This window comes from Aphidius gifuensis, linkage group LG5, assembly GCF_014905175.1.
Source record: "Aphidius gifuensis isolate YNYX2018 linkage group LG5, ASM1490517v1, whole genome shotgun sequence".
In the NCBI taxonomy this organism is placed as follows: domain Eukaryota; kingdom Metazoa; phylum Arthropoda; class Insecta; order Hymenoptera; family Braconidae; genus Aphidius; species Aphidius gifuensis.
The window spans coordinates 18,585,779-18,610,829 of record NC_057792.1 but is presented as its reverse complement, the minus strand read 5'-3'; the positions used below and the strand labels follow the sequence as shown (position 1 = coordinate 18,610,829).

The following is a 25,051-nucleotide window of genomic DNA, read 5'->3' as shown; positions in this document are numbered from 1 at the left end:
AAAAAAAAAAAAAAAAGTAATTTACAAATAATCATTACGTCAATCATGTCGTTGTTTGATTTTTTTTCTTTGTGACGTTTTCATTGTGCCCAGGCTTTGCCTGGTCGTCTATCAATAAACGGTAAAGAAAAAAATCCTGAGAATAAAAAATTTGCCAAATTTATTAAATTTATTATTTTTTATTTAAAAAAATATTTGACTTTGAAGAAGAACAACAAAAAGGACGTACTACAAAAAAATTTGTCGTTTTAAAAATACAAAAAAAAAAAAAATGTCGATGCATTATTATAGACCTGGATATCGTTATCGTTCAGCAACAACTGTTGCTAGAACAAGTGCAAATGGTGAAACCCAAGGATCAGATAGTGATGTTGCAGAGTTGAGTGATCTTGAGGATGATGAAGATGAAGATGATGCTGTACGAATAAGAATGTCAAATGAATTACCAATTGATGGAATTAATGAAATTGATGAAGAGCCTGATGATCTAGAAGGAACAAGTGATAGCAGGTATGATGACGACGACGACGACGACGATGATGATGATGATGAAGATGACGATGATGATGAAGATGATGATGATGATGATGAGGGTGGCGTTGCTGGACAAGAGCTACCCTATCCAGGTTTTATTCCCATCGCATTTCGATATCTTGATCAAAAAACAAAACCGCGCAACTGGTGTCTCGCTCTCATCACAAATCCATATCCTTTTTTTACATACAAAAAAAAATATAATTAACATAGTAAAATAATTATAGCATCAAAATTAATTTACTATATATTTTTTTTTAATAGAAAATAATAGTAATAATATACAACAATCTAAAATAAAAGTCATGGCTTTTTGTATGGCTTTTTTTTTTATAAAATCAAATATCAAACAATAAACAAAAAGTCCATTGATTAAAATAAAATTAAAAAAAAGCCCTGGGTAAAATAAACATAATGACCCCAAAAATCAATGAAGCAACCCAAATCGTGTAGCCATCTAATATTATATCCATATTAAACATTCAATATATATTTAACACACCCTACTTGAACTTGTGATCAATGGTCACATCAACACACACACAGGTAATAAAAAATCATCATAATTTTATATAAATAATGTAGCCGCAAGATGAAGGGGGTTATCAATATATCAGATAATCATCTGTCGACTTATTATCCCTGAAAATACGTCATAAATTTTTATCAAAGAAAAAAAAAAAAATTATCATTTATCAAAGTATATATTTTACAGCGTTTACTACATTAAAAATACATAGATAGCATTTTTTTTTTAACACAACAAAGTAGTTTGATATGAAAAAAAAAAACATTGTTTTTATAATAAAATCTGATGATAATTTATGTAAAATAAAATTGATAAAAATATTGGTGTAGAAAAAAAAAAAGTGGAAAATTGATTTTTATAATTTCGAGATCTATCAGAGATGAATTGGGAGAATGTATGATTTTGTAAGTTTAATAGGTGCAAAAGATGCCCGGGATATGTTGGAAAATTTAAATATGTGTGTGTGGATGTTTGTTGAGGTAAATAGGTCATCGATCGATCTGTCCTTGGAGCCATCGTGGCACACAGGAAACGCGGGAATTGCACAGTAACATTGGTGAATCCGTTTTTCAGTAGTTTTCTCAAAAGCTGCTGAGCATAACACACATGACATTTGTGTATATATTCTCTATGTATGAAATGGAAAAAAAAATATATAGACACGTTTAACTGGAATTAAATGAAGCACACATGTTCAACTCCTTATCATATTATTGATGATGATTATATCAAACTGCAAACTACATTAGACCTAGAAAAATATAGAAAAAGATAATTGAAAAAAAAAATAATTAAATGACAAAATTAAAACACATTCATATAGATTTTTTTATACGATTATAATTGACGAAATTATAGAGGAGAAAACGAGATAAATAATTGGTTTATCCACAAGTTCTATAAACAGTTAATTAGCAAAAAAAAAAAAAAGAGAAAAAAATTTTTTTTTTGTATTGTTTATCATTGGAAAATGGTTTGCTATTTGGTGAGTTAATTTTGTGTTGGATGGATTGACGGAAACAAGAGTAGATCGAACAATTTACTAAAGCGACAATTGTCAATTAGTCAACTCGTCATTTTAGTTATTAACTGTTAAACTCACATATCGATGAAATTTTTTTTTCCCTATTTTTTTTTTTTTATATTCTTTTTTTTATTTTCTACAAAAAACCGTATGATGTAATTTATATATTTTATTTTCCCCTATTTCTTTTCTCATTTATCATAATTTTTTTTTCAATATTTTTCTTTTTTTTTTTTTTTTTATAAAACACAAAAATATAGACACGCAATGTAATCAACTATCAACTATCAACATGAATAAAAATAATAAATATTATATTCGGTAAAAATTATATAATATTTCAATAAATTTTTTTCTGCATAACGTCATGTTCAATATACACATAGAGCTTTTGAATAATTTTTTTTAATTCATTTATTACAAGTGGAGTGAAAAAAAAATTTCTTTGAGAGGATTTTTGTTGGATTGGCGCCGACGTTGTAGCATACCAAAACGCCTACATAGTTGAATATCTATTTATATGTATATACATCTACATTATATGAACTAAATTACATGAATTTTATTTATGATTTTGTGTATGTATTAATGATAACAGTAAAGAGAAAAAAGAAAATTAACTAGGCCAAAAGCACGTTTCAAATTATTTATTTTTTTTGTTTATACATATAGTAAAAGAGAATTTAAAATTATACACACATTAATAGTGTCTTTTTGTTGGTTAAAAATAATTTATTCATTTCAAATTTTGATGATAATAATAATATTAAAATATGGTTGTTTAATTAGTGATAGTGTGTTTGTCTTTCTTTAGAGATAAAAGCTCCAACATTTTCCACTGTGAATTTTCGATTTATTGTCAAGATCAGAGAGCTTATCAATCGATCAATATGCCTATTATAATTTTTTTAATTAATTAATATTTTTTTTCTACCTGTAGAAATATTTCTTTGGATTATTTTCGATTGACTTTTTAAGTACTTTGCATTTTTTTTTCGTTTTGTATTATTTTATTTTACTCTGGAATTTTTTTAGTCAGACAAAATTTGGATTGATCTACAAATACGTATAGAATTATAGAAAAAATATAAAGAAAATTTGGAAAAATATTTTCCACAGAGTGTAGGGTTAGTAATTGTTTATGTTTGATTATTATTTTTTGTACTGGTCTAGGTTTATTATGCATATACTTGACTCTTGAGACAAAATGTAAATATAAAAAAGCTCAATCGTTTTTATATACAGTGATATAGGTATATATATTTTTTATCTTTCAAGGGTCTTGATGAACATGACAAGAGACTAAAGGTGTATATATTATATATAAAAGTTGAATCTTGAAAAGGCATACACGAGCTTTTGATTTAATACACACGTGTGTCTTTATGTTTAAGACTTATTAGCGTATAAAGATGCGGGACTTGAGTTGTTTATTGATCTTTTTTTATTCTCCAGGTAGCTTAAGACTTGTGCTTTCTTCTATCTCACACTCATACACTGTCTTTTATATATTTTATACACTGGTAAAATTTTATATATACATGTATACAAAAAGAAATGAGGGCATCTTCATATTTTCCTTTTTTTTTTTTAATTATTTTCATATTTATTTTCTTGGATTTTCTTTTTTTCAAGGAAATATATTAAAAATAAATAATTATAATTTGAAATATTTTACATTTATTATTGATATTATTTTTAAAAAATATCAATCAATTAAAATTGCTATAAACTTTTATGAAAATCAAAAAAAAAAATTGATTTTTTTATAAATATTTAAATATGTTTGTTTAAATTATATTCAGACCCAAGTGTAATTTATATATTTATTTTTAATATATTAAAAACACTTTTTAAATATAATTTAAATATATTATATATATTTTTTTTTCACTAGGATATTTCGAATGTATAACAGACATTTTTCTTCTCTCATATATTCCAATCTCCTTTTTATTTTTTTATAAACCTCTTATCATACTTTACTTGTTCTTTATAAAAAATAAAAATTGATTTTCTATTTCTCTCATTTTATTATGCAGCTAGATATGTAGATTTTATATCAAGCAAAGTGTGATACCCAAACGTTTATAAAATGACTAGTAAATAGGCCGAAAGTAAAATCTCAAGAATCTCCCTTGTGGCTCTGTTAGTGGCGTTAGAAATATTTCTACAAATACACACAAATTTATATACAAATACAAACTGCAATCTCACCCTCTTTATTTTACCTTAAATTTCATTGTTTTTTTCTCAAGGACGTGTACATATAAACATAGCAAAATAGTTCCACTTTCTGTTCTCTGGTATGCCTCACGTACTCCACTCAATCCCAGAAATAAGCTGCACCTATGTACACCTTCCAGAATTACACATCTTAAATGAAACAATAAAAAAAAAAAAAAAAAAATAGAAAATTAATATGTCGAGCATCCAACACCTTTTATATTTCCCAAATGAAAAAAAAAATAAATAAAAGAATGAAGAAAATAAAATTTACGAAAAAAAAAAAAACGATTTCTAGAAAGAAAAAAAGTTTCGAAAAGGATTTATACTAAAGTTGGATGAAAAAAATTACCAAGTAAATTCAAGTAAACTTTATTTTACATTTTTTTTTCTTCTTTTTTTATATACATACACTTATTTAAAATAAAAAAAAAATATTCTATGGAAAAATATATCTCGAGAGAAAAGAAAATACGAAAAGAATAGGGCAGATTTTTTTTTATTATTTATTTGAATTGAGGGAATTAATGTAGGGTTGAAAAATAGTGTAAATATATAAATAATAAATTATAAAAAAAAGGTTATATATAGGAGGGATGATGAATTTATTTTGGGGGTGTTGTATATGTAGAAAAAAAAAATAATATGACCTTTATGATGGATCAATGACTGTATTCCTTAACTCTGAAAAAATAATTAAAAAATAATAATTCAACTTGTTAACAACACATGGTTTGAGAGGATAAGCATGATGGTAATTTTACTTAATTGCATCACCCTTGGAATGTATCAACCCTGTGTCGATGACAAATGTGTCACGAATCGTTGCAAAATTTTACAGGTGATTATTCAAATAATTAAACTAATTATTTACAAAAAAAGAAATGAAGAATTTTTTTAATGAACTTGGGAATGTTTTGTAGATGTTTGATGATATTATCTTCACATTTTTTACACTTGAAATGACCATTAAAATGGTGGCAATGGGTGTCTATGGAAAAGGCACATATCTTGCTGATTCTTGGAACAGATTAGACTTTTTTATTGTTGCTGCAGGGTAAGTTTATTTTAATTGATAAATTTTATAATTGTTTTTAAAATATTTGCTTTGTATTATTTGTCATAATTATTATTGTCTATTTTATTATAAATTTGCGTAATGAAAATTACAAAATATAATCGAGTATTTTGAAAAACTTTGTAATTTTATTTTTAAATTTATTAGTCGTTAAAATATTTTTATAGTTTGGAGAAATTTCGGTAAATATTTTCACTGATATTTTGATTTATAATCTTATCCAAAATTAAATGTTTTATCATCGTTTGAATAACAAAAAAAAGACTAAAAACTATTTCTAAAAAAATTAAATTTTGTTAATAATAAAGCTCTTAATTTCAATGACTATTTGTTATTAATAATTTTTTTTTTTATAAATAAAACAAGTCCTTATCTATTCACGGACATGCGTGCTCTTCTATTATAAGCCCTTTAATCTTTTCAAATTAATTTAATATTAACATTTCATAAAAATAAAATTTTCTAAATTAAAAAAATTATTTAAATGAAATTCATATAATTTAAAATATTCTCACCCAATTTTTTCGAAACCACATTTTTTTAAAAATAAATTCTTCTACTTTTTATTAAAGAATAATTTTTTTTTTTTCAAATATTTTTAATAAGGCGACAATATATTGATTAATACTTGAAGAAAAAATATTTTTTTACATCAACTCGGATTAACATATTGAATATTTTATTTTTCAAATAGCTAAATTATTTTTTTTTACTTCTGATTTTATATATTTCATAACTCTCCTCAACTCTAGGGCTCTTGAGTACTGTCTAAATGTTGAAAATATGAATTTATCGGCAATCCGAACGATAAGAGTACTCCGACCACTGCGAGCAATCAACAGAATACCAAGTAAGTCATTCCCAAGTGTAAAAAAAACATTATATTAAAAAAAAAATACAAAATATACAAAATCATATATTAATAAATAAATTAATAAATCAAACAGGCATGAGGATTCTCGTGATGTTACTACTTGACACACTACCAATGCTTGGAAATGTTTTGCTACTGTGTTTCTTCGTTTTTTTCATATTTGGAATAATTGGAGTACAATTATGGGAAGGTATATTACGACAACGATGTTTTTTAAAAGCTCTACCAAACATCAAATATCCAGAGTAAGTAATTAAACTTTTCATTCAAAAAATTATTAAATTATATTAAATTTTAATTATCAATAAAATATAATATGTAAAATTTTAATTTAAATAATAAAACAACAGTAGCGGCGACAGCCAATCAAATAAAAATAAATGCCAATTTTTGTTATGCCATTTTATTATTATTATTATTAAAAGCTTATTTGCTAATTTTGCACACATATTGGCCCATTTATATATATTTTTTTATGTTAAATTATATGTAGTTAATTTTATTATTTTATTTTTTTTAACTAGGGGCTATTCATCGTCAAATTTACTGACACAATGACTTTAATTGACTTTTAAATTTAGCTGATGATATATTATTTGTTATCAAACTAGTTTTTGTGTTGTATAATTTTAAAGTTACCATTAAAATTGTAGTAAAAAATATAAAAATTACATGTACCAATGAGCAGCCCCTTACTACTTTGATAATCTGCTTTTATATATTTTTAAAAATTTATATTCAAAAGAGAGTAATTGTTAATGATTAAAAATTTAATGAAATTTTATTGCTTATATTTTAAATAATATTTAAGAGCTGCTGTTGCTGCTGCTGTTGCGTTTTTCTCTTGTTCATGAGCACCCCCAATAATAATAATTTTAGCATTAATAATAAATAAATAATAATTAATTTTTAAAATTAAAAAAAAAGGCTTGTGATGATAATTGATAATATTAAAATCACAAATTAATAATAAAATTAAATTATTTATATATTTAAATAATTAATGTAATTTGATATAAGTGTGTATAGTCGAAATCATGGGGGAGCAGTGACAAGTTATTATTTCGCTGTTGCAGGTTACTCTCGGACGAGTACTCGGTTCGATCACGCATTTAGTAAGCCTTCTCGTAGATGACATTATACTCTGCATTATATATTTATTTCATGTTCACATTAAACACCCAAAAAAAACACAATTACAAAAAAAAAAAAAAAAAAAAAAATCATTTTTTTTTCTCTCAATCAAAGGGAGAGACAAAAGTTGTTGAAATTCAAAAAAAAAAAAAAATACTTTTACAGTCTTAAATTAATTGGCTAATTAAACTTCTTAATTAATAATTATTTTGACAATTAAATTAATAATTTATTACAAAAAAATAATTATAAAAATTAATTTTTACAATTAATTAGTATTTTGTTAGAAAAAAAGCTTTTAAATTATTTTATTTTTAAATATTAATTGCAAGCTCATAGTTTACAATTAAAATCACTAAAATTTTTAATAAATAATCTACTTGTAATTATAAATAATTAAAAAAAAAAAAAACAAATTTAATATTAATTTTTAGATTATATTATATAATTTTAAATGATTTTTTTTTTATTGTTATTATACAAATTAAAGTTATATCACGAGTGTCAAGCCGTTTGGATAAAAAAAAAAATATATATTTTAACATTTTGAACACGAACATTACCCCATATCACTCAAAATTTATTAGCAAATGTATGTGTGTGTGTGTGTGTATGACAAGTGTGTGTATATGTAGAACATGTGTTTGTCTAATTTCACTTCTACCCACTCGCTACATTTCCGTTCTACTCATTATATAAATGTTTTCAACTATTATTTTTTTTCCTTAATTTAATTTTTTTTTTTTCCCCTTCAAGTAATCTTATTATTCGTCATTTATTATTTAATCACACTGGGGTTAATATTTTAAATACATAACGATCGATTTTTCATTTCCTCAAAAAAAAAAGTTTATTTTTATTTTTTTTTTTTTTGATATACATCAGTTACTTATATATAGAAAAAATTTCATTAAAATATCAAATGAAAGACTCTTATCAGCGTGTAATTTAAAGTTTAAAAAAAAAAAAACAAAAAAAATCTTTTTAATATATTTTTTAATATACAAAAAATTTGTGTCTTTTGGGGTTTATTTATATTTTTTTTTTATCATCAATGTCTAGCTCATTTTGAAAACGTTTTTACGCCTCAACTTGCTCAATTTATCACCAAGGGGATGTTTATTATACTTGAAGTTTTATTTCTTTAATTTTTTGTCATTTTTATCTTTCATTTTTTGACAGTCTATTTTATGTTTCTTTGTGTCAATGTGTCTTTATCTAGCCTCAATGATATCACACAGTAGTTGTCTAATGCACAAACAGCAAACTTTTTTATTCAGCCTTTTTTTTTTTTTATTATTTTCTTGCTTCTGAATTTGACTCTCAAGTGCTTGACTGGTAAAAAACTTTTACAGCTAAGAAAATAAGAAAAAAAAAAATAATAATATTGAACTATATAATACAGACTGACGGATAGAATATATATTTTTTTATAGAACTTGAGAATTTAAAAAAAATTAAAATATTAAATATTATGGTCAGACAGTAGTTAATTTTAAATTGATTAACTTTTTTTTTTTTTCAATCTAAAATTAGCACTATCCTTCAAACTATTTTACAACTGTTAATAATTTATTTAAAAAAAAACTAGAACGGTCATTTTTATTATTTAATAATTAATACGAATTTTTATTTATTGTGACATGAAAAGTGACGTATACATTTGGCCTGTTTAGATTTATTTTTTGTCTATAGATTTTTTAATTTTTATAGCACAGAAAAAATAACAAGTTTTTACTCGATGATGCACACACAATTGAAATTATTGCTTGAAATATAAATTTAGCGAATGAATATTGCATTTGAACCACATTTCTTTTTTCTTTTTTTTTTACTTTTTTTTCCGGTCAATAAATATACTTTTCTTTTACGCACTGTCTTTTTATATATAAAAAAAAATATGACGCATGCAGCGAGTGCATCATAAATTTTAATAAAAAAAAAGAAAACAAGAATAAATAAATATGAAAAAAATGGGCCGATTGAAATTGCTTTATTACTTTAAATTACAGTGACCTAGAAAAATATTTCGAGTATCAGGGACAGGATTACATATGCTCAAGGCCAGATGATAATGGTATGCACACGTGTGACAATCTTCCACCACTAAAATTAGGCAAGTTTTTCTTCAAATGTCAAATAAATTATTCACATTTTTACATCTTATTCATAACAATTTTCATTAAAGCTATTTTCATTTTTTATACTTTTGTAATTGTCAATTTCGTCCTTTTTTTTCATTCCTTAATTTAAATTACATATTTAAAAAAAAAATTTATTATTTTTAAATTTTACAACTTTTAAAATGTTAGCTTCCAAGTTGCATCAAATATTCTGTTGACATTTAATTTACCCTTTTTTTTTTTAATTCGAAATCTTTTTAAAATAAAATTACATTCTCCCTTCATTCCAAGATATAATTACAATTACAAAATTAAATTTTAAGATAATTTCATTGGCCACATACAAAAAGCATAAACAATCAATTTAATAAACAGCCTTAAAATAATAATTATCCATTTAACTAAATTTAAATATAACAAAGAAAAAACCATGGAAAAAAAATTTAAACAATGATGTTGATAATTTTTAGGTGACATAATATGCAACAGCACAGCTCTGCCAAATAGCAATGTTACTTTTATAACAAACACAACATGTGTCAATTGGAATTATTACTATACCGAGTGCAAAGGCCAGGGTAATAATCCATTTCAGGGTACAATATCATTTGATAATATTGGTCTTGCATGGGTTGCAATATTTTTGGTAATAAGTCTTGAAGGTTGGACAGACATAATGTATTACGTACAAGATGCACATTCATTTTGGGATTGGATATATTTTGTTTTATTGATTGTGGTAAGTAACATAATAATTAAACTTTCCTTTTCATTTTCTGAACATAGCGTTTACCTATACTACTTGCTAGTAGTACATCTCGTTGTTATCTTCTTAAACTTTTATTCATCCACAAACAATGTCAATATATATATAAAAATATTATCTACAAATACATGGACAGTATTTCACAAAATTACAATCAATCTCTCTTTCTGTTTTGTGCAATATTAAACACACACAAACACCTCAACACAAATGCAGTTGTATTGTTGTTCTATTGAATATTTTGCATTGATATAGTTTGATGAAACTTTGGCCTTGAACAATGTTGATAAATATATATGTATAATTTTTAGATTGGCTCGTTTTTCATGATAAATCTATGCCTGGTTGTGATAGCCACCCAATTTTCTGAAACAAAGAAACGCGAAATGGAACGAATGCGATTGGAACGTGCGAGATTTCATTCTACAAGTACATTGGCATCATCAACAAATACATCAGAACCTAATACATGTTATGCTGAAATTGTCAAGTAATCTTGAAATTAAAAAATTTTTATAAAATACCTATTAATTTTTTTAATTTTTAATTTTAATTTAATTATAGATATATTGGACATCTTTGGAGAAAAGGTAAACGAAGTTTTGGAAAAAAATATAGACTATGGAAATATAGAAGACAACAAAAAAATGAAAATCATTTATTACGTGATCAACAACATATTTGTCCGAATATTGTTAATTTAAGAACAAATCGTTGTGCAAATAGCAGTGGTATGATTATTAATTGATAATTAATATTTTTCAATTTTTTAATTAAAGCTTTAATTGATTAAATAAATTAAATATAGATCGTAGAATTCATCATAGTAGATGTCCTCGTTATTCTTCAATGATGGAAAGATGTGATCGCAATTTATCAAATGAAAATTGTGAAAATATTTTAACTGGTGGTAATTTAATTGCCCAAGCACCACGTGCAAGTCCAGAAGTTTCAGAAACTGATATTTCATCACATCAATGTTATAGCCATCGTGCAAGTATACATCGTTTACCGTCCTTAACAATAAATAATGAAAATGGAGATAGTACTGCTGTAACATCACCCGAAGTAAGTTTAATAATTAAATCAATTAATTACACTAATAATAATTTAATTTTTATTTTTAAAACAGACAAATAATGCATTGTTAAGTCCACCATGTAATCACTATCGTCGTAGAAGTAGTGTTATGTTTAGTGATGTTGTTATGTTACATGGTGGAAGTGTTACAACATTACCTGGTTCAATTGGTCAACCAGGATCAACTGGTGAACGTGTTAATATTTGTTCAAGTGAAAAAATGACACAAACTGGTGATGGTAATGTTTGGTCTTTATTTCCAACAAATCATTTGAGTGTTAGTATATTATTTATAATTAATTATACCTATTATTTTGTTATTTTTTATTCTAATAATTGTATGTTAATTAACATAATAGATACAGACAGAATTTGGAACAAATGAAGCAATGACATGCCAAGAATTATTGGCTCTAAGTGGTGCACTTAGTGCAGCATTACCAACTGGACAATTAGGGAGAGACTCATTTCTCAATTCACTTGCAAAAGGTTTTATTTAAACAATGAATCATTCAATTATTTTATTTATAAATATTATTTATTTTTGATTTTCAAATAGGAATAACTGGACGTGTTGCATTTCGAGAAGATCCAAGACATAATTATGATGAACATGATAATTACTCTTGCTATTGTGATATTTATGAAATGACTGGTAATTGGCCAGATGAAACAATAAATAATTCAAATAAAAAATCAAAGCTACGTAAATTTTTACGTGAATGTGGAAATTATTTATCATGTGGATTATTTACTGTTAGATGTTGGGTACAAAAATTAGTTGAACATAAATATTTTCAACAGGGTATATTATTAGCTATTTTAATAAATACTCTTAGCATGGGAATTGAGTATCACAATCAGGTAAAAATAGTACAAACTTTATTAAATTCTATTTTATTTAAAAATATATGTTTATTTTCATTTCAGCCTGAGGAATTAACAGTTATTGTTGAGATAAGTAATGTTGTATTCTCAGCAATATTTGCTGTAGAAATGTTGCTAAAAGTTATTGCTGAAGGACCATTTGGTTATATCAGCAATGGATTTAATGTCTTTGATGGTATTGTCGTTATACTCAGGTAATTAACACCAATTTTTATAATTAAAAAAAAACCATTTAATTAATTTCGATTGATATTTTTTACTCGAAATATTTCTCTAGTAATTTTTTTATAATTTAAGAGATAATTATTATTTTACAGTGTTGTGGAACTGTGCCAGTCATTTACAGCAGAAAGAGGAGGAAATTCTGGTTTAAGTGTACTACGAACATTTCGATTACTGAGAATTTTAAAACTCGTACGATTTATGCCAAATTTAAGACGACAATTATTCGTCATGTTACGAACAATGGATAATGTTGCTGTATTTTTTTCTCTTCTTGTACTCTTCATTTTTATATTCAGGTAAGTCTATTAATAAAAATTTATAATACTCTATATAAATAAAAAAAAAAAAAAAAACGATAAACAACTATTTAAAAAATAACTGGTTTAAAATTTAACAACGATTATTCAATTATTTTTTTCGTAAATTAATTATTTAGAATTTTTTTTAATTTTTTTTTTTCCCGGTCGAAACATCGGTCTAGCGCGAATAATATTCGCCCTCTTGAAATAACATCAATATTTATTATAAAATAATAAATAAATAAAAAAAAAAAAGGTATATAAATTGAAGCTCCATTTGATTATTTTATTTGTGTAATTATAATTTACTAAAATGTATATGATGCTAAAATTGACACGACGATGACGGTGTAATATATGGATGATGATGATGATAATGATGATGATGTTGTTGATGATGATATTGATGATGGTGATGGTGTTGTTGTTGTGTTGGTTAGTTGATTTATAAATATATTTTTTTTTTATGTAAAACGGGGTAGAAAATAAAAACTTTCGTCTCGGCAATTAAATGGCCAAAGGCATTAAACTGTTTATTAATATATTGATTATATTTACGTGTGTATAGCATGATGCTTATATAACTACATAGAGCTATTCGAAATACTGCAAGTGACAATAAATAAAATTATAAAATTTATTTAATTATTAAATTGAAAAAAAAAAATAAACTAAAAAAAGAACATAAAGTAGGTCGAGAGAATAGATAATGATGTAAAATAAAATGCTATTGAATTTCAAAAATTATAAGGTCAATTCTTAGATAGAAATTTTTTTTTTTTTTTTTTTATAAATAGTTTTTATAAAGAGGTCTTGGTAGATCGATTTCAATTGTTTTTTAAATTGATTAATATTACATTGAATATCAAGATAATTAAAATGAAAAAAAAAAAATTATTTTAGTTTAAATTAATTAGTTAAAAATTTCATAATTATTTTAAATATTTATATAGAAATGTTGTCTTTTAAATTTAATTTGTGAATCGAAATTTTAATGCTTATTTTTTGGAGTAAAATTTAATTTCTCGGGATTTTTTTCTACGCTCTTTTTGATAAGATACTTGCGAGAAAAATAAAAAGATTAGTTAATTAAATGAGACACATTTTTTGAACTTGCAGTATTTCTATAGAATTGTTAATAGTAACTACATTTTGTCTAGCCATTTTAATTTATTTTATTTTTTTCTCTCTTCTCTGTGTCTTTTAATTTGTATACATTTATCAAACGCGTGTAAAAACGCTTGGATGTTAATTACATACATGTGTATGTGTGTAGAAAAATTATATGAAATTTAAAAAAATGTTTAATTGTTTATTTTATCATTTCAATTTTAACATTGATTTTATTAAAAGTTAATTAATTTTGCAATTATGTTATGTGTTAATCTATACTATTAGTCGTCATGTGAATTTATTGAATGTCCATTCTTTATATCTTTATATCCATTCATTTATCTTTATTAATTACTGTTCTATTTAATTTTTTTCCATCAAGTTAATATATCTAAACAATTAATTGTTGTTTTCAAATAATTTTCATCTAGCCAATTTATTTATCAGTGCGTATATATTGAAAAAAAAAAAAGTAGAAAAAAATTTTCGCAGACCGATTTTTCAACCGTTAATAAACAAAGGATAAAAAATTACAAAAAAATTTTTGTTTTTTTTTTTTTGTTTGAAATTCATATAAACGTGAATAAAAGTGAAATTTTTATTTTGTGAATAAGAAAGTTACTGAGTTGTATGAAATGAAAAATAAAAAAAAAAAAATGAAAATGTAAAAAAAGAACAATAACAATTTGAGTTTAAAAAAATGATAAAAAATGATAATAAAAAAAAAAAAAATTTGTATATATCGCACGTTTCGTTGTGTTGTAGTATTCTCGGGATGAACCTGTTCGGTTGCAAATTCCGTGAAACGATGAAAGGAAGCTCTGACGTCGAGTGCGATAGAAAAAACTTTGACTCGTTACTCTGGGCAATTGTGACGGTGTTTCAGGTACCCTATTAAATAATCAGGATTTAATTTTTTTCTAATAAAATAATAATCATCGAGGGCTGTAATATAACAATATTTATATTATTATTTTATAATTAATTAATAACTGTATGCTTTTATTTAATCATGATCTATACACATACTAATACTATGACCTAAACACTATTTTATAATCTTGTAAAAAAAAAATTTCTCTATATACTATTTAGCATACATGTGCGTGCTTAATTGCATAATATATTTCATCATTTATTTTTCAAAAAAAAAAAAAAAAAGGTAAAGTATGAATCTTTTTTTTTTTCTCTTCATTTTGTTTGCAAGATTTTTGTTGATGGATTTTTTATTTATACATGATGCTTGGTGTGTTTTTTTTATTTGAAAATAATTTGATGATTAATGATTGGGTTTATTTTTGAATTATGACTTTATATATTGTGAATGGCTTGTTGTGCTTTTAAAATTTACACAGATTTATCTTGGAAGTTTTTTGATGGTTGTGTTTCGAATATACATATTTATTACTGTACAAGTTATTGGAAATATTATACAGAATAATGGGTATTTTATTTTATTTGTATTTGTAGTAATATATTAAATGGATAAATAAATATTTGAAAGAAAAAAAATTAATGATTTATATCATCTTTCAAGCTGCCTTCTTCAATATATATTGCTCGCGATCTAAATTTAACTTGTTCGGAGTAAATCCAATGAAATGAGTCGATAGTTCGATCGATGCACGACCATTTATCTTCATCACATGTGCAAGACGAATATATATATATTGAATAATTATATACGCATATATCAAGATGAAAATGAAATAGTGAAAAATAGCTGTCGATTGGTTTATGTTGCTTTTTGCATGTGCATTGTTAAATTTAATATTCAAAAAAATACAAATTTATATGGAGCATTTTATGTCAAATTCATTAACAATATTTATAATTTTTTTCTCAATAAAAATTTCACGGTTTAAAAGTTATAACCCACTGGTAAAAACTAAATGAATTACAAATTATTCAAAAATATATATAATATAATATGATAATAATAAATTGAAAAAAAAAATAAATAAATAAATAAAAATAATAAATATTTTATAAAATATTTAAAAGATAAATATTAATAAAAATTAAATTTAAAATAATAATAACATTTAGTCATAATAATACGATGATTAATTAATTAATTTTTAAATAAATTAATTTTAAATTTATCCAAGATATATGATGATAATTAATTTTAAAAAATAAATAAATTTTTTAAATTAAATATTTATTTATTTATTGTATGATATACTGTTGTTATAATTTTTTAAAAATTTTAAATATTCATTGTATCATTATGTTTATATGTTACTATGATTTTATAATTTTAATAATCATTCATTTTAATTTTTAAATTATCTAATGTTTTTTATATACAAACACAAATGATGTTTTTTTTTTTCAACGAAATTATTAACGAGGATATTTTATTTTTGAATAACTTGACCTGGAAATTTTTATCACTTCTACTAGAATTAACATTCAACATCACTTGAAAATGGAATCATATTGAAAAAAAAAAAAGCTTCTGGTCAATGTCAGGGTTTGAAGTTCGAATAAAACTAAATTTATATACCAGTTTATTTTAAAATGCAGCTAAACATATAAACTCAATATACTTTGACCAGAAAATAGTAAGAAATTTGACATTAAATGGCCTATATAAATATAATATATCACATATTTAAACACCGCCTAACGTCGTCGCAAGCACGTGTACACAATTCTCAAAATTATATATATTTATTTATCAATTAACTAATAATCATGGGATAACATAAAAAAGAGGGCGATATATAACACAAATATTTACAAAAATAATAAACATTTAATCGACAAATGTTCATATTAAACGTACTATACAATATGATAATAATATATATAAAATTATTTAATTAGCACTATTTAACATACTCACAAGTAAACAATCCTATAATATTTAATAATTATTTATTTATATTTTATATCATAGTTATTGTTATTTAAATTTTGCCAAATAATCGTTGAGTGAAAAACCGTTATAATATTGCTAATTTAGTTGGTTTTTAATTTCTTTGCTTAATGCCAGAATAAATTTATCCATCAATAGTTTGCATATAGGTATATAATAGGTAATTTGTCCCAGTAGAATAGAAATTAAATTTTCCATTTTTTTTTGTTTCAATAAAATCGATAATTTATATTTGAAAAAAAAAAAAAAAAACCGGATACACACTTTAATTCTGCAGGCTACTTTTAGTAGAAATATTTCTCTGAATTTTATTTCGATTTACTTTTGCAAATTAAAAATACAAAAAAATATATATGAATTTTATTTTAGAGAAGTATTTTTATCTAGAATAGGTTTATTTTTTTTCTATTAAAATATTATATATTTGTATTGTAATTATAAATTTATTACACATGATAAAAACAAGTAACAAAAGAGTAAAAAAAAAAAAAAGAAAAGAAATTCATTGTCACTGTTGGATGAAGGGAATTAATTAAAAAAAAAAATAATAAAAAATGAAGGCAAATATGAATACTCTAGGCGAGGGGATTGTCTTCGGTTGCAGCATACTAGGAATGTACCTGTTCGGTGGTAAGTTTTGCATGTGGGCGGATCGAAGTCGACCATGCACCTGTGCTGAGGTTGTATCACATCATCCAATGTGTCGCTGTGATCGTAAACATTTCAACGACATCATCTGGGCACTTGTCACTGTTTTTCAGGTATCAATGTCACAAAAAAAAACAAAAAAAACAACAAATTAATTTATTGACAAATATATTTTTTTAGCTAACGCTTTTGTAATAACTCTTGTAAATTTTTTTCCAAGAAAATTTCGAAACACCACACACTGTGCAAATATAAGCTTTATTATAAAATTTTTTTTTTTCCTTTTGTCAACAATTATTTTAATTATATATTTTTATAAATGTCGTTGTACTTACAGCGCTCGTTAAAAAAAATTTTCTTTTTTTTTCTAACAACTATTATTGAGTGTTATTTGAATTTTTTTTTTAAATTTAATTTTATCATGCCAACATCGAGAATAACGATGGAAGCATGTATTTCTAAAAAAAAAAAAATATATGTATTATTTATTTCTATTATTATTTTTTTTTATTTTTATATTTTCCTGAATTTTATATTTAAAATAAGCCCTATAAAGGATGTTTTAAAAAAAGCTTTTATATATGGACGTAGTCGAAATTTCTTCTCTCTGCTTCGATCGTTATCTCAGCCCTCTCTTTCTCTCTCTCCCTATCTCTTTATGTCTCTCCCTATATTAGAACTAATATTAATATAAAGTTTTGAATAAATTAAACATTTTTCTTTTTTTAAATTTAATTTAAAAAAATATATAGATACTTACACAAGAAGATTGGAATGTTGTACTTTTTAATGGTATGCAAAAAACATCACATTGGGCTGCACTTTATTTTGTTGCTCTAATGACATTTGGAAATTATGTATTGTTCAATTTACTTGTGGCAATTCTCGTCGAGGGTTTTTCTTCAGAGGTAAATTATATTTTTTTAATCGAAATAAATAAATTCCAACTATTTTTTATTTAAAATCTAAACAAGCTTAAAAGTTTTAAAAAATCTAATTGAATTTATATTTTAGAAATTTACTGTTATTTAATTGATTATTATGACAATAATAAATAATTTAAAAAATATTTTTTCTAATGAAATTTAATAACTAAATAAATTTTTTATATTATATATTATTTAATAGAGAAATGAGAGACGTGAAAGAGAGCAAAGGGAGCTTGCAAAGCTTGCATTAAAAGAGGGTATGATTGGAAGTGAAGAGGGATCGAGTTCAAGGATGTCAGGATCTCATTCAATAACTGACAGTGATACCTACACACCTCAGGCATGCTATAATAAATTCAACTTTCTATATTATAAAAAAAATATAAATCTAGATAATAATAAATTTTCTCATGAATATATAAAAAAATTCTAATATTTATTTTTGCTACTATTTTAAATAAATAACATATAGGATCGTAAAAATTCATGGCAAAGTGTTGATGATCTACAAAAATACAAAGATAATTATACTCGTGATAAAAAAAATCGTACATGGAAAGCATCTGGAATTGATGAGCTTAAATGTAACATACAAAAAGAGAGTAAAATGATGAATATTGCTGGTCAACCACCAACAATAACACACACTGCAGCAACACCCCAAGATTCACCAAATACTACCCTTGACACTGGCTACAGAGACCTTAATTGTCGGGCAATTTATCCAATCAACCTGTCAATTGAATCCATTGATCGTTCAAGTGTGAGTTTTCTCATTAATTTTCAAATTATTCAATAACATTTTTTTTTTTCTTTTTCACATTAAATCAATAGTAATTTTGTTTTTAAAAAACAGAGTCAATGTAGTATAACATCAGGATATTTAAAACTACCAGATAATAATAATCACAAGTATGCAACGAATAATTTAATAATGAGTAATCAATTATCAAGAAAAATAAATTCCAGTATTGTTGCTTATCCAACAATATCATCACCAATAAGAGAATTAACAAATTCAACTCCACCAAGAATACGTCGTGGTTATTCTTGGCGTTTATCAAGACCATCAACAATACGTAAAAAACGTTGGTCACAAAGTGATGATAATTATACTGGTATATTAAACAATGGACGTAGTATGATTGGATCAAATTCAGGGTAATTTATTTGTTAAATTTCTACGAAAAATATCAAATTACAAATTACTAATTTTTTTATTTTTCATAGACTTTGTTCTGTTGAATATAATGGTTATAACAATGCATCATCTCGTAATGATACACATGGTATTTTATCAAATAATCATTCAACAATAATATCACCACAAAATTCAAGTCTAAGTCAAAATAATTCAATTAGAAGTAATAGTTTATCAATTGGACAATGTTACACAACTTCAAATCAGGTAAATTAATATATAAAAATCATTTAAATATATATAAAATATAAATATTTCTATTAAAATTAGATGAGATGGATCGATGATCTTTCAAGAAGAAGTTCATTGCGCAGTTATGATATTGTACAAGCAAGAAAAGTGTTACCATATGATGATATACAACAGGGTTCAACATCAAGAACAATTAATAATTTAACAATTGATACTGGTGCATTACCACGTATTAAAAGAATATCAAATGATTATGATAATGATAGATATTCATCACCTGGTGGAGGTGTAAGTGGTGGTGTTGATGGTGATGAACAAACAACACCACCATCAAATGGTAGTATTGCAAGTAGTGTTGAACGTATTAAAAAAATATTCATGTTTTTTGAACCAAGAGGTTGTCTAAAAGAACGTGATGATTATTCATTATATATATTTCCACCAAATAATAAATTTCGTGAATCATGCCGTTGGTTTGTTGAACGTAAATGGTTTGATAATTTAGTACTTGCATTTATTGGATTTAATTGTATAACACTTGCTATGGAACGTCCAACAATATCATCAGATAGTCGTGAAAGAATATTTCTAGCCACTGCCAATTATGTTTTTACTGTTGTATTTGTTATCGAAATGTTTGTTAAGGTAAATTATATAAATATTATTGATAATTAATTTAGCTAAGATAATTAATTTTTTGTTTTTTTTTTTTGATAAAGGTTGTGGCATCAGGAATGTTGTATGGTTCTGATGCTTATTTTATGTCTGGATGGAATATAATGGATGGTGCACTTGTAATAATATCAATTGTTGATTTATTAATGTCACTAATATCATCAAGTAGTCCACGTATATTTGGAATACTAAGAGTATTTCGTTTGTTACGTTCATTACGTCCATTACGTGTTATAAATCGTGCACCTGGTTTAAAACTTGTTGTTGAAACATTATTATCATCATTAAGACCAATTGGAAATATTGTTTTAATATGTTGTACATTTTTTATTATTTTTGGTATATTAGGAGTACAAATGTTTAAGGGTACATTTTATTATTGTGATGGTCCAGATATTAAAAATGTTAAAAATAAAACAGATTGTCTTGCTGATAAAAGAAATGTTTGGATTAATCGTAAATATAATTTTGATGATCTTGGCAAGGCACTTATGTCTCTGTTTGTTTTATCATCAAGAGATGGTTGGGTTAATATTATGTATACTGGACTTGATGCTGTTGGTGTTGATCAACAAGTAAATATTATTTAACTTAATTATTTCGATTGTTCAATTTTCAATTAATAATAATTTAATTTTTGTTCTTTTTTTTTGCAGCCTGAAGAAAATTACTCGGAATGGCGTTTATTATATTTCATTGCATTTATTTTACTTGTTGGTTTTTTTGTTTTAAATATGTTTGTTGGTGTTGTTGTTGAAAATTTTCATCGTTGTCGTGAAGAACAAGAAAAAGAAGAACGTGTACGTCGTGCAGCAAAACGTGCATTACAAATGGAAAAAAAAAGACGTAAAATGCAAGAACCACCGTATTATAAAAATTATTCAAAACCAAGATTATTTGTACATAATGTATGTACATCAAAATATTTTGATTTAGCTATTGCTGCTGTTATTGGTCTTAATGTTGTTACAATGGCTATGGAATTTTATATGATGCCAAAAGCATTAACATATGTATTAAAAATATTCAATTATTTCTTTACTGCTGTATTTATACTTGAATCATTAATGAAACTATTGGCATTGGGTATACAATTATATTTAAAAGATAAATGGAATCAATTGGATATTGGAATTGTCATATTATCTGTTGTTGGAATTGTTTTAGAAGAACTTGAATCAAAAATTATACCAATTAATCCAACAATTATAAGAGTCATGAGAGTTTTACGTATTGCAAGAGGTAAATTTTTTATAAATAATACTTTAATTTAATTATTAAAAATATTTTATAATATTAATTTTATATTTTTTAGTTTTGAAATTATTAAAAATGGCTAAAGGAATAAGAGCACTACTTGATACGGTGATGCAGGCATTACCACAAGTTGGAAATTTAGGTTTATTATTTTTTTTACTTTTTTTTATATTTGCTGCACTTGGTGTTGAATTATTTGGACGTCTTGGTAAGTATTTACATTATAAAATAATTAATTAAACAAAATAATATGTATTTTTTTTTTCTATCAACAGAATGCAGTGATGATGTACCATGTCAAGGTCTTGGTGAACATGCACATTTTAGTAATTTTGGTATGGCATTTTTGACTCTATTTAGAGTTGCAACTGGTGACAATTGGAATGGTATTATGAAAGATACACTTCGTGATGATTGTGATGATTCAACAGATTGTATTAAAAATTGTTGTGTTAGTACAGTTATTGCACCAATATTTTTTATAATATTCGTATTGGTCAGTCAATTTGTGCTGGTCAATGTTGTAGTTGCAGTATTAATGGTTTGTTTGCTATTTATCAATTTAATCAATCCTTTTTTTCCCTTAAAACTAATAATTATTTTCTTCAATATTTAGAAACATCTTGAAGAAAGTCGTAAACAAATGGAATATGAATTAAAAATGTATGTATATTATTATTATATTATATCGAAATTTAAATACATGAATATTGTGTTGTTCAATTCAGGGAACATCTTGAAGAAAGTCATAAACAAATGGAGGTAGAACTTGATATGGAAATGCAATTAGAAAGAGAATTAGCTGCTGAACAAGAAGAACTACTTGAAATGGCTGAAGATAATGTTGTTAAGCTAATAGAAGCTGGTGATGACATTGATGATGATATACTTGATAAAATAAGACGTCAAGAAATTGATAAATATCGTATATACAGTGATTATGATAATAAAAGTGTACGTGAATATAATAGTGAATTTTTTAAACAACATTTATATGGTTATTATAAACCAGGTCTATCAAAAGTACGTTCATTACCATCAAATTTTATTTATAATCCACCAACTGAAAGAATAATAGAAGGTAAATTTCTATAGAACAGAAAAATTTTTATACAATTAATTTATAATATATAAAAAAATTTACAGATTCAATAGGAAAAAGACGTGGTAGACGACGTAGTTCATCATATCGTGGTTATCGTCAACAAAAAGTTAAACTAAAACGTCGTCAAACATTCCATACACAACAACAGGGTCCGTTACTATTAGAAAATCCAATAAATTTAAAAAAAATACAATTGAGTAATTTAAGTGTACCAATAATAATATCACAAAAAAATTTATCACCATATGCAAGTAAATATTTATCAACAAAAAATAAAACAAACAATGACGATGAAGATGACGATGATGATGATGATGATGATGATAAAAGTGAATTAATAATACAAAATAATAATGATAATCAATTAAATACAAATAGCTATTCAATTTGTAAAAATAATATAAATAATAATAATAATAATATGTCATTATTAATTGATGATAAATCATCAAATTATTTACTAAAAGTTATTGATACACCTGATAAATTAAATTATACAGCTAAAAGTTATAGACCAGATAATACAACTAAAAATATAATTGATCTTGACGTTCATTCCGTGATTAACGAACGGAGACCGTCCAAATACAAGAACAATGATAATATTATTAATAATGTTAATAATAAACAGCAATTTTCATCATCTCAGGGTACTAATAATATTGATGATTTTAATATTGCATCGAGTTTTAATAATGATTATTCTTTACCTGGTACAAGTAATTTAACAATACAAGAAATTGATAAAATAATATGTAAACAAGTTAGTGATCTTGAAGCTGAAGTTAAAATTTATGTTGATGAAGATGTTGAAGATTCATCAATGGGAAGTACAGATACACATAAAAGTATTAGTATTATTGTTGATCCAAATGGTTATTTAGAAAATACTTGTATTAATGAATTTTCACAAATTGATGATTTAATTTATCAAAGAAAATTTGATGATACATGAAATGATCCATCAATGATAGATCAATTAATATGTGTAACAAAAAAAAAAACAAATTTTAAACTCGATGCATATATGAGCAAGCCTTCCTTGTTAGTTCGTGATAAATCTTCCACAATTCATTTATAAAAAAAAAAAAATAATAAAATGAAAAATTGAAAAAAAAAAAAGAAAAAAAATATTTATATTAGACTTGAAAAAATTAATAATAAATTAGAGTATATATAGATGATAGGTAGGCTATTGTACACATTGTTCGTGTGAAAGTTGTGCTAGTTAATAAAAAAAAAAATAAAAGCATTCGATTACATGTGAAAAAGTAAACATAGTGCATAACGATATGACGATATAGCCTTCTTTTGTCGTGCCGAAATCTCTTATACTTTTTGACAAAAAAAAAAAATTATACATAATGTCTGATGGTTGAAAACATTGACCAATATGCTTTGTAAAAGGGTGTCTTTTTTTTCTTATAGAAAAATAATGTAGATTGATTAGATTTTAAAAAACATAGAGGACAATCAAACAAAGAGCTAAACGCGACAAAATAATTACTATTAAGTCTCACATAACAAAAAGAAATTAATAAGTTAATTAAGCTAAAAAAAAAAAATATATATATATTTAACAAAAAAAAAATGATGAAATTTGTTTGTGTACGCACTTGTACAAGATATTGTTCATTACACACTAGTAAATCGTATGACACGATTAAAAATATATATATAAATATCACAAATAAGATTAAGTAAAATTTAAAAAAAAAAAAAGTATAATTGATCAGTGATCTGCCATTTAACGCCATGACAATCTCAATCATGATTTATCAACAAGCTTCGTGTTCCTCTTTACATGCACGACGAGGTTGTTGATAAAAACAAACAAAAAAAAAACCACTTGTGTAGGAATTGCTAGATAAATGTTATTAAAAATATTTCGTTTAATTATTTTCACAGTGGAAATAAATAATTTTATCTTGCCAAGCAAAAGCCAACTATTTAAAAAAAAAAAAACTATTTTGAAAAATACATACCTCCTTCTTGGATAATGTAGTTATACAATTTTAATTTTTTTTTTTTTTGTTTTTCTCATTGACATCTGTGATATAATCTCTCAATCATAGAAAATATTTCCTGATAAAAAAATAAATGAAAAAATTTATTTAAACAAGTATGCAACTGTTGGAGGAGTCATTATAAACAATAGATAAAAAAAAATACAAAATCATTGAAAGTGAGTGGAGTTGAAAAAATTAAAAATTAAAAAAATTATATAGATTATTCTACTATGTATATAGAAAAATTCTATCTAC

The 25,051-nt window shown here is 24.3% G+C and overlaps 1 protein-coding gene across 4 annotated transcripts; it reads left to right on the top strand.

The window, feature by feature from the left end:
- LOC122858215 (voltage-dependent T-type calcium channel subunit alpha-1G) lies at positions 1-23,802 on the top strand. Of its 4 annotated transcripts, none has more exons than XM_044160955.1 (30): positions 1-705; positions 5,043-5,154; positions 5,237-5,370; positions 6,144-6,241; positions 6,339-6,510; positions 7,342-7,380; positions 9,412-9,515; positions 9,993-10,261; positions 10,600-10,778; positions 10,853-11,019; positions 11,097-11,356; positions 11,421-11,645; positions 11,728-11,857; positions 11,928-12,232; positions 12,299-12,450; positions 12,574-12,777; positions 17,385-17,541; positions 18,181-18,336; positions 18,557-18,697; positions 18,830-19,120; positions 19,214-19,518; positions 19,588-19,765; positions 19,829-20,395; positions 20,470-21,000; positions 21,082-21,667; positions 21,741-21,890; positions 21,958-22,223; positions 22,299-22,345; positions 22,411-22,763; positions 22,829-23,802. In XM_044160955.1, the coding sequence occupies exons 1-30, from the start codon at positions 272-274 to the stop codon at positions 23,740-23,742; spliced, it is 7,626 nt and encodes a 2,541-aa protein (XP_044016890.1). In that variant the 5' UTR covers positions 1-271; the 3' UTR covers positions 23,743-23,802. The 4 variants fall into 4 exon arrangements, with proteins under 4 accessions (XP_044016890.1, XP_044016891.1, XP_044016892.1 ...); XM_044160956.1 differs by lacking the exon at positions 17,385-17,541 and adding an exon at positions 14,659-14,779; XM_044160957.1 differs by lacking the exon at positions 7,342-7,380.
- Positions 23,803-25,051: the final 1,249 nt, after the last annotated feature.

Bases quoted from the DNA above. Each gene is read 5' to 3' on its own strand.
- LOC122858215 (XM_044160955.1), top strand. From the start codon at position 272: ATGTCGATGCATTATTATAGACCTGGATATCGTTATCGTTCAGCAACA. The intron at 6,511-7,341 runs GTAAGTAATTAA...TCGCTGTTGCAG, and splicing joins CCAAACATCAAATATCCAGA to GTTACTCTCGGACGAGTACT. The intron at 9,516-9,992 runs GCAAGTTTTTCT...GATAATTTTTAG, and splicing joins TCTTCCACCACTAAAATTAG to GTGACATAATATGCAACAGC.